Here is a 16385-nt window from a genome sequence, read left to right as displayed (position 1 = left end):
AGTACAACATAAACCTTTATGTGTACTGTTAGTGTACTGTTGCTAAATGACTGCTTTCTTACTAATCAGTTTTATATAAATGACATGAAAACTGATATTTCTTACAATCTGCACACCTTCGCACTGTGTTAGTTTCTTTTCCCATTTCGGTTTCTGAGAGTGAAATAGAGTGCATGTGTCTGCACAGTATCTGCTAGTGTTGTCATGAGCTGTTTTGTGATGATTCCTCCTCCTTTGTGATGTAATGTAGGGAGTAGAGAGGAGCCTGTGAAATACCATGATCCACTGCAGCTGACACACTTTACGGGACTCCAGAAGTTTCTTTCTTCAGCCTGTTGATGTGCATGTGTGCACAGCTTGTTGTTGTGGGATAGGAAGAAATGCATCTTAGCCTTGAATTTCTCCTTCACAGTCATTCACTCAAGCATGCCCTGTGAATAAATAGAGAAATTAATTTTCAGCATGGGTGCAACTCGTTGGCCTCTCTCTCACACATACACACACAATCACTCTCACCCCGTCTGCATTTCAAACCAACCTCGACAAGGACGACAAGTTTAGGACATCCATCATGGAAGTCACTGACCCCAGATATCAACATTCACACCAACAGCAGAGCATCTTAATTTACTGCTGCTTCGTATGACTCTGTTGTGCTAAACTTCTGGGGATTCTCAGGGTCACCTTACATGTACCCCAGCCATAATAGGCAGAGAATGATATACTCATGAATGATATTGCCCTGGGCTTTTCTAGGGTTATGATGCATTATACTTGAAACAGGAAAGGTCATTACACTGTACATCTACATGGGGCATTACTCAGTTTTGTAATAATGTACTTATGTAATATTGATTTGAGTTTATTTGAACGCAAAGCTTCCATGAAGACAGCAGTTGTGAGCATGCGGCAAGTTCAAACTAGACGGACATTTAAGGGAAACAGTGCGGTCAAACTATTTATTACACAATATTTCACCACAAAATAATTAAAGCAATAAAATAATTAGGACGAAAATGTTTGAAAATCTTACCAGTTTGTTAGTTCTCTTATAATACATTACAGCATACAAAACAATTGTAGCAAAATGGCAGCAGCTGAGTTTGTATGAAACGAGAGCAAGTCCGTGATACCGGGATGACGTAATTAAACAATTGTACACCATTTTGAATCGAGTTTTAATATTTTATTAGCTAAACAAACACAAAGCTTCCACCAAGAAAAAAATAGTTCAAGCAAAAGTACAGCATCGACTGCTGTTACCCGTGTCATTAGCATTTACCATTTGGTATCTTGGGATAACATACCTTGTATTGTCACGACTGACCAATCAGAATCAAGTATTCCACAGAGCCATGTAATAAATAAATAAATAAATGGAGGAGAAAAAAAAGAATTTTGGGGCTGAACACTTTACCGGAGTTTAGCAGCTTAAAACAATCTGATCGCAAGCAGAGAAGAAAAATTGGGTTAAAGGGTTAGAATAGAAATCATGCTTCAGTAATTTGGGTTAACTGTGTGAAATTATTTTAATGCGTTAAGGATTATAAAATTAATCGCATGCATTAATGATGACAGCACTAATATATGTGTGTGTACTGTGTATATTTATTATGTATATATAAATACACACATGCATGTATATATTTATATATACTGTCGTGCAAAGGCAAAAGACCGTAACTTAGATTTTTGTCAAAAATTAATTATTTATATTTTTGCGACATTCAAGACATCCTTTTATCATGTGTATAAATATCTTGAGTCAATTTTGTTGTTTTTCTGAGAAAATAATGGGTCGTCTCAACACTGTTAAAAATATTCCGTAAAATATACGGTAAAAAACCGGCAGCTGTGGTTGCCATAATTATACCGTAAAAAATACATTTTTGGTTTGGTTTAACGGTTTTATACCGTAAAAATACAGTTACACTGTTGTAGGTTTAACGGTTTTACTTTATATTTACAGTTTAATACCATAATTTAACTGATATAATATTAATATACAAACTTATTGAAGCACTGAAATCTGTTTTGTACCTTTGTATTAGACTGGTAACCACCAAAAGCAGGTGGTGATGAGAGAGTCACGTGGTGAAACAAAACCCATCACAAGCAGCTTTTAAATAATAAGATACATAGAACAGTGACAGTGACAGCTTGTGTGATAGACAGTGTCATTCACACAAGCACTAAACACCATCATGGTGAGACTCATTAAACTGAAATATGAAATAAACATTAATTTAACAACATTTTATGTAACATACAAACCTAATAAACATAACAGATGAGAAAAAATTAAGAAGAAACATTAGTTATTTCAAAGAAAAAACATCAAATTCAAACAAAATTTGAAATGCAACGCAGAGAATTCTGGGAACATAAGTTTACAGTTTTTCCCTGTAAAGTCCCGGAGAAGCCAAGGCCAACACCAGTTACCGCTCTTGCACTTTATTTGGAACCCCTCAAATTGAGTTACAGCGTTCTGACTTTGTTTAGCCACGCCTCAATATGAAGCTACGGTGCCAATTTGAAGTTATACGGTGTTCTTTCCTTTGTTTTACTGTCCACTTTATTGTTTTACTGTAAGTCTGCCGCATTTTAATTATGGTGTAGACAAACGAATAAGATAGATTGCGATCTACCAACAGCTCCATATAACAAAACTCTGTGAAGACTAGATACCTTAGCAGCAATACGTAATCATGAATAACCTTTAAATATATATTTTTTTCTTTTCATGATGCAGATTATTCACCAGGCTGTCACTTCTATTTGGACGCGTGTAGACTCGAAAGCCATAGCTAGCATGATCAATCATAAAATCAGTGGCCTACGAACAGTTCACAATTAAATCCATATCCTACCTTTTCTTGTAACCCGATCAAATCAATCCATGGTGATGAACATCATCACCAATGTTTAATCCACAAGCATTCAGAGTATTATTCCCACTTGTTGGCATTCACATCAATCCACAAGTTGTTCTTTTAGGTTAGGCTATTTCATCAATTCAATTCAATCAGTCAATTTAAAAGCAGTTATGCTATGTCTAGCATTCTTTTACATTACTGAGCATAGCAAATAAATTGGTATCCACGGTATCTCTTCATGTTTAACTTTTAGTCTGCTTGTTACGGTAAAAAAAAAAACACAACAACAACAAAAAAAAAACATACATAAAACAGTCACATTGCTATATGCAGTAGCCTGTATGAGACAGCCCAAGATCTCTAGATTTTATACAGACTTATGCTGTTTGTTGTTAGTTTATAAAACAAAATGCATTGACTAATGTACATTTAACCTTGTTTTAAAGAGTTACCATTGTTGGAAAAAATAGGACGACTTAAATATACTCCAACCTCTCCCAGTGTAATATTTACATTACCACTTATTCTCAGAATAAAAATACGTCATTACCTGATCAGTCGCCCTATGTAGACTTAAAGAGCTCAGAGTAGAAGTTAATCAGCTCAGCCATCTATTCTAATCATTCTTTGTGTGCTGTAGACACACACATGCTTGTCTCATGACTGAATCAGACTGAACCAGACTGAATCACAGTCATTTGAGAGGCCCTGCCACTATTAAACAGCTATCCAAATAATTCTTTCTGCACTGCACCTCAGCCAGATGCATTCTGGGATGAAGGGTCTTGTTCTGCTACCTCTAATTACAGTCTCTTCTTTAGGCCTATTCAGACAGAAGTAGTTTTATATGGGGAGCTGAGGAAAAGTAATAATTACCAGAGCTTATCCGTGATTTTGGTCTTGAACCAGAGTGTCCAGGTCAGTCATTTTTCTAGACTGCACATTGCAGGTAAAAATGACAGTGTCCTTTACCTTCTGTAAATGGCCTGAAGAAATAATCACAAGTAGAAGCAGTCTTATGTGAATTCACGTGCTGGTTAAAAGCTTGTGAATTGATTTGTATAGCAGGCCATGTCCGGTACATAAGTGTTTCAAGAAGAGGTCAGTCAATAAAAAAATGGGAAATGAAAATATACAGCTTATTCAGAAAAATATCCTTTATGGACTTTGCTATAACAAAGATGGGAAAAGATTACTTGTATCCCAAAAAACGGTATGAGGTCGGAGCTAAAACTTTTATCAGACTATATGCATAGCCCTTTTTAAATCCCTTTTCTTCATAGTTAATATATAGCAAATATGCCTCCTATTGTTTTGATTTAAAAATTTCGCACTGCACTTTTTTTTTACTTTACAAATATTGTTGTAATTTAGCTGTAAGTAGACATTGCTTATCCTTTTTGATTGACAATAAACATTACAGGTGTCGTTTAAAGTTGGCAGAGATTTCGTTATCCGATGTGGAAGAAGTTCGTTGTAGATGAAGAATGATATATGTTTAATTACACTGATATCAGCACAGTTAGCTGTTGATTCTTGCTAAATAAACTCAACAATGTGATCCGATCAACTGTACATTATCCAGCTTATTACAGGACTACTTCTCAAATAAATCAATCAGTGACTAAATAGACAATATTGAAATATTGAAACAAAGCTTCACAGTTTGAGAATAGGTTTCACTATCTGTTCCATAGATGCATGTGTTTTATTTGTGTGGTCTGTCATTGTGTCGAGGTCTCAGCGCACTGTCCACATGTGTGATTAGGGCCACCACAATCTCTCTTAATCAATACTGTCAAATCCAGCTGCCAGTCAAATAAACCCGTCCACCCGTGTGTTCGCCATTGCACTCCTTCGCCCTTGACAGCCCTGTATTCTAATGTAAAACAGCCAGATTGATTTGTTATGTGACATTTTAACATGGCTACAGACAGGTTACCTCTTAAGTCCTTAAAATGTTTTTAAAGGGCTGCTAAAGAAAGGGAAATGGTCAATGAAAGTCATAAGAGCTCAGAGAGATCCATCTCGTAAAAAAAGAAAAACATGTTTGAAAGATCATTAGTGTCTAACGGTACTATGTTTTCTCTAGAAATCAGATGCTAATGAAAATAGGAAAAAGGGAAAAAGTCTTCGGGGCTGTTTTATTTCCTGGTGGTGAGCTCATCATTTAGTGCATAAACTGAAATTTGAAGGTTTTTAAGATGCAAGTATTATTTTTTGATGCATCCATAGCATTTTTCCACAACACAGAAGCACTGCTGAAATAAAATTGAATGCATTTTTGATCCAGCAGAGACCTCACCCCACAGTTGCCAGCACACAACACACACACACACACACACACACACACACACACACACACATTTTCATAATGCTGATGATTCCCGGTGGACTTTATGGGACATACTGCCTCTACTAATTGGCACATCAATAATGCTCTCCAGATATGAGCAATCTTAATGAGCTACATCTCACACACTCCTGGGCCTCTTTTGTACATATACATGAATTTAAAGGAATAGTTCAACCCAAAAATTCAGATTTGTATTATTTGCTCACCCTCGTGACCCGTATGCTGACATTTTTACTGTGGAGCACAAATGTTGAAATATTTTTGAATAATAATAAAACAGTATTTCGTAGTGACCATGGCTGTCAAGATCCCAAGTGGACCATAAGAGACAATAAAAGGCTAAATGTGTTATTATGTTCCAAATCTTCAGGAGGCATACAATAGCATTTTGCGATGAAAAGGAAAATATTGTTATCCACTAATATCTTCATGTCTTCTTCCTATTAACATTTTGATAGTTTCCTGCTTTTGTTCTTTGTCATGATGTGGTAAGATCTGTGTCTTCATTCAGAAATATATATTTAAATATATAAATAAAATAAAAATGTGTGTGTGTGTGTGTGCGCGCTATTTTGTAAACTGGCCCGGGGTGTTTTTTTTATATTTTTTTTTATTTTTTTTAAGAGACCACACATTTATGAGATAGGCTTTAGACAGATGTAAGTCTGTCATATCAAGCATCTTAACCTGACATTTTATTGCGAAAGCACTTACATTTCTATGTATATATACAAACATGCCCTCCGGGTTAGAGTATGTGGTGTAGTCATTTTTAAAAAGGAATCTAATGTTGTAGGTACACATCTCCCCCTCCTCTTTTGATGAAAGAGCATGGGTTCCGAGTGACACCCCTGCCTCAGGAGACCCTACCAAACGCTCTCTGCATCTCTGATGAGGTCAGGCCTCCCTGAGCAGGGTTCCCATCTCATTCCTGATTTCAGAGTTCCTTGATTAACATAAAGGCAGTCCTCAGGAGAGTTGGAGTCCTATAACATTGCCCCCCTCTTTGTTTCCCCTCGCTGATTGACACAAGATGGCGGCCCACATTAAATGCCCATCAGCCTCTGCATTAAATTTGGAAACAGGCAAGTCACGGAACAGTACCGGGTCAATCCATCCACATAATAAACTAAAAGACTCGGGGAACGGGTCATTTTTAATAGAATTGGTGTAGGAAAATAGATTAAGTGGAATAAATCTCAATGTTTTAGGCAAGTACTTCAAATGAATGCTAATAAAACAGTGAAAGAAAATGATCAACTATTTATGAAATAGTTATTTATTTTTTTAATTAATAAAGGATTCTACAAATGATCTCATTATCTGATTTTATTAAATTATCCGATTAAATACAGTACATATTGACATGTTTTATTAAATAGGTAAAGTAATAGTATTTAAATATAATATTTAGTTTTGTTACTTTTTCTGTGACAAAATTTAGTATAGTGATGTAGTATAAAGTATAGTATTTTAATATAGAGTGATAATTAGTAAGTAACCATCCTGATTATAAACTAAGCAATTATTTCTCACCTTTGCATGCACAACATTGCGTTAAGAAAAACTAAGAACAATTATATACATTTGTTATTTCAAAAGATAACTTTATTAATATTTAACCAATATTTATTTCTGAAATTCTTGCTAGCATCAATCACGTATAAAGTTATCACGGCACAAGAACTGAACTGTTTTGCCGTCAGACCTGTTGTCATATTGCAAATGCCACATTTCACAGCATCTCTCATTGCCCTTCTGATTTAAAGTTCTAATTAAGAAAGCTTGGAGTGCAAATTAAGCGGAATTAGCTGTCAGCGAATTCACATTTAAATGAGTGATGCTAAGACCCTTCCGGTAAGCATTTAAATGATATAAATTGCCGTTTAAGTGCAGGGCCTAATGTTTGTCTCGAAATTAATGTGACACAAGGCAGCAATGACAATCAAGGCTCTTCTCATACTCATTTGGGCTCGTTTAGAGGCCTTTGTGCCCACACAGCTTTGAGCAAATTAACACAATTGCTGTTTTTTATGAGCAGTCATAAACGGAGGCCCTCCTTGGACGGCTAATGAAGAGAGAAACAGCTTGTGTTTCAATGTTATGACAGTCAGAGAACAATCATAGCTTCGAAAACAACAACACACTCAGACGCCCCGCAGCACGTAGAGATGAGACTAAACAAAAGAGCAAAGATATCTCATCCTGCTCATGTAAGACGATCTGCTGTGCTCCAGCGGTTCTGTCCTAGAAGCATATGCTTATAATTTGTGTGTATTATGTCATTTGTGACTGTTGAAAGCACATTTTGACAGATCCCGTTACCCATGCTACTTGGTTACGTTCTCCGAGGAGCTCTCTATGAGTTGTTGGGCATGTGAAAAAAAAGGAAAATAACAAATCTATCGTAATCTTGGGGTGAATTCACGCAGCAGTCGTGCCACATGGTTTAATTCTCTAACTACCTTCAATTTAGCTTATTTACCCACATCTTGATGAAGCTTTTCTCTGGGTGGTGCGTTCTCTTGGTCTTGTGTCAGAGTCTAAATGACATTGGTTTTATCTCTTGTGTATTTTATAGGCTCTGGAGAGTGAGTTTGTGTCCTGTCAGCTGCATCAGTGGATTGATTTGATATTTGGATACAAGCAGCAGGGACCTGAGGCCATCAGAGCTCTCAATGTCTTCTACTACCTGACTTATGAAGGAGCAGTCAACCTCAGCTCCATATCGGACCCCATGCTCCGAGAGGTGAGTGGGTTTCTTTCTTTTACACATACATTACCTGTCAAAAGTTTGGAATAATTAAGATACTTTTAATGTAAAAAAAAAAAAAAAAACTTATTCTATCCTCACCGAGACTGCATTTATTTGTTCAAAACAGTAATATTGTGAAGTATACTATTTGTTTTATATTTGCACATATTTTTAAATGTTAAAATTGTGATGGCAAAGTAACATTTTCAGCAGCCATTACTCCAGTCTTCAGTGTCACGTGATCCTTCAGAAATCAATGTAATATGCTGATTTGGTGCTCAGTTATTATTAATTATTGTTGGTACTCAATTATCAATAATGATTTGTGTTGTTAACGATGTTATAAAATAGCTTTTATGCTCGATATTTTAATGTGGAATGTGATACTTTTTTCAGTGTTTTTTTTTACTATTATTAATAGAAGGTTCAAAAGAACAACATAAAAGATATCAATATTTTATAATATTATAAACGTGTTTATTGTTTTGATCAATTAATGCATGCCTGCTAAATAAATTATTCATTACATTTTAAAACATAAAACAGAAAACAGATCAAATGCTTTTTTTTATTTATTTCTATTCTTTACAGTATTTTTGATCAAATGAATGCAGTAAGAGACTTTCAAACAGAGATTATTTCAAACTTCAGACAAGTAGTGTTTTCTCTCACAAAGATGACACACAGACTGTTCCAAAAAGTAGACTTAATGGTTTTTAGCTTTTTTTGGCAAAATTCTACGGCAATTTCAAGTGTATCCTTTGCAGAAGTGGCTATATCATAGAATGCATAATGACCTCCATAAAACCCCGAACTTATGTTTAATTCAATATTGTAAAAGAAAAGAAAAAAATGATAAGATATAAGATGCTGTCCGTGTTTTCAGTTAGCAGAGAAGCAGCACACTAGGTTTTGGAACAGAGCTATTGTAAACAGGTTTGAGCTTCAGCAGACACTTACAAAACATTTGTTCAGCTGTTACTGTGAACCATGAAGACAAACTACAGACTCGATAGGAATCTCTCTTTCGGTGTTTCTCTCTCTCTATCCCAAACTCATTTATTATTCATCTCTTTCACTCTGGAATCTGCCACACAGAAGCACAAACCAGTTCAAACTGAGCTAGCTCACTAACTGCCCCACTGACAGCTACAGATGTCCGTCAAACATGTCCAGGTACTGAGAGAAAGATCTGATCTGAGACACAAATAACAGCTTTGAGAACCGAGAACCAGTTCTTATTCAAAACTGGTTCATTTTTTTTATTATTACATTGTAACTAAATGATTTTCATTATAGATAACAGTTGTCGAACATCTGCGTTCTTTCACCAGAATAATGTTTTTTTTTTTTTTTTTGCCTCAGTCGTGAATTGCAGGTTTGAATTGATGTGAGAAGCCCTGTTCACACCAGAAGTGATTCTAAAGGACAGTACACATACAGTAGCATCTAGTCCTGGCCTACAGAACATTTACCATTCAAGACTATCTGCTTTACATCATCCTGGACGAGTAGGATGTTGGTGTTACTGAACCTGGCATGGTGGTCTGTAATCCATCATTTAAAGACATTGTTATTTGGTTCTTCCTTACATTATCGTCCTGGATGTGAGCCTAACAGGACTGTGAGCCAGATTGCATCAAGTCCTTGATATATAGAGACTTTAGTCAGAGAAGATGGCATATTAAATAGGACACAAATCAAAACATTGATGCAAGAGATGAAAGTTCAGCTGTTTGTGTACTATTGTGGGCTTTGGTGTTGATCGTTCAGGCAGTGAAACATTTTTGCCTAAATTTCCTGCGGATGTGATCAGCTATAAGATCAACACACAGGTTCACTACAGTGAAAAATTCAATGCACTGGACTTTCGTCCCTCATAGCCTCTGTTTAATTCATCAAATTTAGTACCGTATGATGTCATAGGTAAAAGGTTGAACAAACTGCTGCAAAAAGCTGTGAAGTATCAATCCTCTACGGACACCTTGGTAATTGAATCGCCATTGGCTAGTCAATTTTTTAGTTTACTCCTCAGACTGACATATAATGTGTGGTTTTGTTTTTGTAAAATGGCAGTTTTTTAAATAACTGAAAGTACACTCTTTACATCAGTCTATCATGCATTATCATATTATAATCAAGTATTATTGAATGATATAACTTTATTAGTATTTAAAAATAAATTAGAAGTAATTTGAATTAAAATTGATAAACATAATTAAATGCATATTAGTTATTTTAACTGAACATTTTAACTGGATTGGAGGTGGTGTTTTTTGGTTATTCAGTGTTTCTGGAAAAAAAATTGAAAAAATACTGATTATACCAAAAAATACAACAAAGAATATAATTTACATGTGTCGTGTCAATTCGCTCTCTCTTTCTCTCTCTCTCTCTCTCTCTCTGCGTGTGTGTGTGAGACAAAGCGATGGCGAAGTGTGTGCCTTCACACTAGAGTTAACGATAAGTCAAATACACAAACACTGGTGCACTGCGCATCCTTTCAGATGAAATGAAAAATATCACAGATCACTGATGGAGAGTGAAACTCTGAAGCTCTCAGTCAGAGTGTTTGGCTAGTAAAAATATATCTGTGCTAAACTTTTACTCTGATAGCCTCCAACTCACAGACTGACCAGTAAAATCTGTGAATTTATTAGCCATTGGCTAATATTAGACATCTTTTAGTCGCCCAGAGTGAAGATTTAGTCGCATATGCGAGTGATTTACTTGCAATGTAGAGGGTTGAGTATGTAATATGTAACGGGAATGTGACATTTGTGCTCTTTTCAGTTTCTTATAAATATCTAAATGGCTAAAGTCTAATCTCACTGTAATCGGCACATGCTATAACAATATGTGAGCAGCATGTATGTATATGATTGTGTTTTTGAGAAAAAAAAATTTACGCGTGGTTAGTGAAAAACTAAAAATGTTAAATCACTTGAATAAGGCCATAAAAAACATACAGAACATTGGTTTCCGGGACTTTTGAGAACTGGAGCTTGTAGCCTAGAATTTTTCTTGCTAAATTATGTGAAAATCATCTCGTTTAATCACTTACAGAAAACAATATATTGATTTAAATTTTCCAAGACACTTTTTGTTGGTAAAAGTCATATGTGAGTAGGCGTCCACTATCATGAATATCATTGTGATTTACACCTGAGAAGACAAAGGCCTTCACAATGAGCTGCATAATGAGCCTCTCAGTCAGCTGTGCCACTGTGAGGGAGGAGTTACAAGAAAAAATGTGAGGACAAAATAAATGTATATATATTTTTATGTTTGTAGTCTATTTAGAATATATTTAACTATCCCACAACATAATTTAATATCCACTTGGGAAGCAGTTAAACAGTTTATTTTTTCAGTTTTTTTTTTTTTTTTTTTTATGGGGATAAATTGAAAGAACAGCATTGTTTGATACATTTATTACAGTTACATTTATTTGTTACATTTATATTATTTACATCAAGCTTTTGAATGGTATAGTATTGTATATTTTTATTGAAACTTCATACTGTTTTACTTGATTATACATTTAGTCAGGAATTATAGTTTGGAAAAAGTCTAACTAGTAAAATGTTTACACGTTATGTGAAAACTGGTACAAGTATATAAATAAATAAAAAGAGACTTACTCGTGTTTATGATCTTTGCTGAATAAAGTGCTTAATTCTTTTTTTTCTGATCTCAAATCCTCAACTACACATCTTTTTGGGGTGAATTATGTCTTATTCCTCTCATCGCGAAGCAAACAGTAAAATAAAAGTCATTTGAAGAACAGTCTCGCTGCGTTGTCTTCTGTTATGGGCGTATTCAGGCTGCCCGCTTCAGCTTGAAACATTAGAATCTGAATAGAGCGTTCAGCGCAGGGGCGTTATCATCACATTAGAAGATAATGAAGAAAGACGTGAAAAACGGACATTGCGTTGTTTTCATATGGATTACTTTATCACAGAATATTTGTTTTCGGTGGCACTTGTTTGGTTTATAAGTAGACATGTCAGGCTTTCTATAGATATATCTCTTATGTCTATTCGTTGAGTATTCACTGAGTTACAGTTCATTTTAATGACGCGTGTCTAAATGAAGATCTGCACAGACAAAGGCTGCAGACAGCACACCTTGTTTGTTATCTTTATTTTATAAGTGCACAAAGTTTTGTTGTTATTATGTCTGTAAACAAACAAAAAAGTAGACCCTTTACAGATTCGATTGATGTATTGCTCTTATCTGTTCGATCAAAACTGAAAGTGTAATATATATGCAATATATGTATAATATATGCAAGCTGTGCCTCGGGATCAACTGTATGCATATATATCCACACATCAAATTTTACTCAACCTCCGCTTCTTATAACATGTCTTCTGCAGAGGTCACACAGTGCAATTCTTTTCTTCCAGTGAAGCAGTTGTGTGCGTGAATGTGTGCACTGGGACAGTCGCTGGTGTCGGAGTGCTTCCAGTCTTCCTGCCCTTCATGCTCAGTGACTGAGGCTGATTAATGGCTTGGCTCACCTTTTTCCCATCTAGGTGTTCTTGCTATCCCTTTATAGCTAGCTCTTTCCTTCCTTCACTGCATGCTTCATGTCTTTAATCTGTTCATCCTTCGCCATTCCTATAGCCGTTCATACCGTCCATCTTTCTCCCTTTGACCCTTAATCCGCTATCTATTTCTTCATCCCTCTCTCTATCTGATGCAGATTCATTGCCTATCTGCTCCAGTCATCTCTCCAGTTCAGCCCATTACCTTGCACACTTCCTGTTTAATAAGAAGAGGTTAAATGGGATTCCTCACGCCTGACTGCCTGACCGACCGTTCACAGGCCATTAGGAGATCAATAAATTCTCATGGCCGTGTCTGCAATCAAACTATAATAAACATGCTTGAAAAAAAATGTTTAAAAGGATCTAAGGCATAAGAGGAAAAAATGTGAGAGAATGCATATCAGAAGAGCACTGGTGAGACACACAGTCCTTGAATGTCGAGTATGCATAATTTTTTATGTAATATTTTAGGTCTGCACATTTGTTCTTCTCTTACAGTACCTTGAATACATCATAGTTTCTGCTGCACCTCTTCCAGCGTTCAAAATTAACACTTGCCAAGCATTAGTTTATTTTTTTTATTTTTTTTTTGCTGAAAAAATATTTTCTTAGATGGAACACAGCAAAATGTTGAAAAAAATTGAACAGGTGAAATTTAAAAAAATGCTGTGTGTGATGAACAAGTTGAAATTTAAAAAACCATTGTGTGTTATGAAAAAGGTGAGTTTAAGTTATTATTCCATGAAAATCTTCCCCTCCAGTTGTCTTTTTACAATTGCTTCCAGATTATTGCTCCCATTATTGTTTTGTGAAGTTGCTTGAGAAATCACACAGTCCAGTTCTTGAACGAATCACTCATCAGATTCATTGAGATATCATTCAAAAGAGCAGTTTGTCTCACATGAACCTACTTTTACAAGATTCCTAGTATATAATGTATTAAAAGTAAAAATTCACATTTTGTGTTCTGTGGAAATCAGTCAGACATTGGAATGACATGAATTTTCATTGTTGTAAGTTATATCTTAGGAGGGCAAGGATGAGGGGAAAGAGAGCAAAGTGTCAGATTATCTACTATTCGATCCCTCTAGTTTTGCTTGTAGCAAATAACTAACGGTCTGTAAAAATCTTTGGAGTCAGCACAGAGTTATGACGAATGTTAATATGCAGTCATGAATTCTGATAGGGCTGTTCTGATAGGTCACATTGCAAAAAGCCGGACCGATACAGTATCTTGTTTAGGGATACATATTGGAAGTGTTCCAAAAATGAACTGAGAAGATCAGATTCCATTTGATTTATAATGTTCACACAGTTATGAAAAAACAAATGTGTCACGTTTGAGCAAAAAAAAAAAAAAATCTGATATGGGACAATTTCACATGAATTTTGAACATAGTAAATGTATCAATTGACACTTATGCAAAAAAAAAAAAAAAAAAATTATTGCCATAATAACCAATGATGAAAAATAAAAATCCAAAGTATTGTTTCTTGGCCAAAAAAACAAAAAACATTTATGGCTAATACATTTTCTCAGTTCAGTCACTGTTGGTAGGTGTTACAAAAAGTCAGTTTTGGACCTTGACTGCACATCACAGCCCAGTTTGTAGAGTTAAATTAGAAAAATAAACGAGTAGGGTATAGCAGCATGGCTCTTAGAAGAGCATGTATGTTTGTCTGGAAACAGCAGGGATGACTGCAGCTCTGGATCTTCTCAGATGGGGTTGTGTGGAAACCAACAGCTTGGTTCTGGTTCTAGTTTTAGTTATGCATCTCGAGTATCAGGCTTGGTTTGGGTAGGACTGGAATTTGTCAGTCTGAGCAGCTGAGTTTTTTTTTTTTTTTTTTTTTTTTGGGCTGATGGCAAGCCGTGTGTATAATTGCATCTCTATGTATGTAGAACCCAGTGTGCACATGTGTGTGTGCGTGCAGAGTATGGGGCGTGTGGAATGTCTCATGGCAGATTAGGGTCACTCAGGAGACTGGGCCATGTTTACTCAGACGATGATTACTTCCTGTCTTTGCCCTGCCACCACAAAAAAAGAACATGACAGGCACAAAGGGTTCCCTTTGCACATGAAATGAACGCGCACACACATACACACAGTTCTTTCCTCCAATCAAGCCCACTTTTACTCAAGTCCGATACGAATCTGACCTTTAAAAGGCTTATATTTAAAGAGAAACCCTTCCCCCAAAACCTCTTCTAACTGTTCATAGGGACCTCATTATGCAAAATAAGAAAATTTGGTCACAGCTTGTTGTACAACTAAATTGCCTTGTCAAGGGTTAGAGTAAATCAGGTGACTCATGGAGCATGACTGTGTGTGTGTGTGTGTGTGTGTGTGTGTGTGCATGCATACGGGATATTTCCATCATTTAAATGTGTAGAATGTAAAGAGACCTCATCAGATACGCACTAGTGCTCCTAAAGAGATTGGCCCCTCTAGCATGCCTAGCACCCATATAACCTTCTCTCCTCATTGGCTGGACGCTCTGACCTGAGAACTGCCTCATTCTACTGTGGCAGTAAATGTCAGGAGAGGATTTAATGAAGATGGGTCAGGTGCCTGGGCAAGACTCATCCACATATTAGCTTAAACAAACCGTCCCGATGTGACACGCTCAACCTTCATCCTGTTTGCGATGCCAAATCCTGTGCCACATTGCTGAATCACATTAGTGAACTGTAGGGCTGAAATGATTAGTCGACATTATCAACAATGTTGACAATAAAGAATTGCCGACAGGTATTTTTATGACCTAATGCCATACCTGTCAACCCTCCCGTTTTTTCATGGATTCTCCTGTATATTACCATTCTATCCAACTATCATCTCATTTAATATTTTTTTTTCTGTATTACTCCCATATTTTTTTATATTTCTATAAAAAAAATCACACTGGGCACATTTTATATGTTTGCTACATTCGCCACTAGTAAAACTGTAATTTGTGTGACCCAACCCTCATTATATGAATAATCACATCAACAAATCCAAAGGTTGCCCAGTTGCTGAACACTGCTCTTATTTATCCCTCACTTGCTTGTTTTTGTTCCTTAAATTAAAAATAGTATTTACTCTCGCTAAGTTCTGTGAAACTACTGTACTATTGAAGTAAATGGCTTACATAGCAAATAGTGACCTGACTGAAAAAGACTGAAACATCTACTGAATAGGTAATGCAATGTGTTTTTTCCAAACACTAAAGACTCGGTCAAGAAATGAAGAATTGATGCCACACAGAACAGTTCCATTGCTTTTGAGTAGAAATCAACCAATCATATAATTGAAACGAGGTGTCTTCCCTTGCGTGGCCTCTTCTGAACCCTGCTTCTTTAGAATGGTATTTCCAGACACAGTAGTTCTGTCATCTGTGTTCCATCAATGCCTCTAATGAGATCACTAGTGGATTTACACTATATAAAGAAGAGTTTGTGTGGGGGAGTCTATTGTTACCAGCAGAGTGGGCCGAACCAGATCAAAGCAGGAGAGTGGGATGAAGAAAGAGAGATGAAGAGCAGCATAAGAGTTAGAAACAGACGGAAAGGATTGATGTAAAGAAGTGCAGTCTGAGCGGAGTGGAAAAAGAGAGGTGGAAGAGTGAAGAAATACAATGAGAGGGACATGGAAAGCCTCCTGACTTCCTGATACTTTCATGAGTACAGTTAGAGCAAGAGCAGTCAGCCGAGAGCTGGGACATTCCTGGCATACCTCTCTCTCTCTCTCTCTTTAGCTTGAGATTATGACAGTTTCTCTATTGATTCATGAAAATCCCGTCAAATCTGACATGCATCACACACAACTGAACTTGACCACAGAGTGCGACAGAGTGAT

The 16385-nt window shown here is 36.2% G+C and overlaps 1 protein-coding gene across 3 annotated transcripts in view; it reads left to right on the top strand.

The window, feature by feature from the left end:
- The window catches only part of lrba (LPS responsive beige-like anchor protein), a 235502-nt gene that overhangs the window by 198393 nt on the left and 20724 nt on the right, over positions 1 to 16385 (top strand). For all 3 annotated transcript variants that reach the window (XM_052547153.1, XM_052547152.1, XM_052547151.1), the window contains exon 47: positions 7814 to 7981. In XM_052547153.1, coding sequence (XP_052403113.1) covers positions 7814 to 7981 — 168 coding nt within the window. The remainder of the gene's footprint in view (positions 1 to 7813; positions 7982 to 16385) is intronic.

This window comes from Carassius gibelio, chromosome B1 (assembly GCF_023724105.1).
Source record: "Carassius gibelio isolate Cgi1373 ecotype wild population from Czech Republic chromosome B1, carGib1.2-hapl.c, whole genome shotgun sequence".
NCBI classification, from domain to species: Eukaryota; Metazoa; Chordata; class Actinopteri; order Cypriniformes; family Cyprinidae; genus Carassius; species Carassius gibelio.
This window is presented reverse-complemented; position numbering and strand designations above follow the sequence as displayed.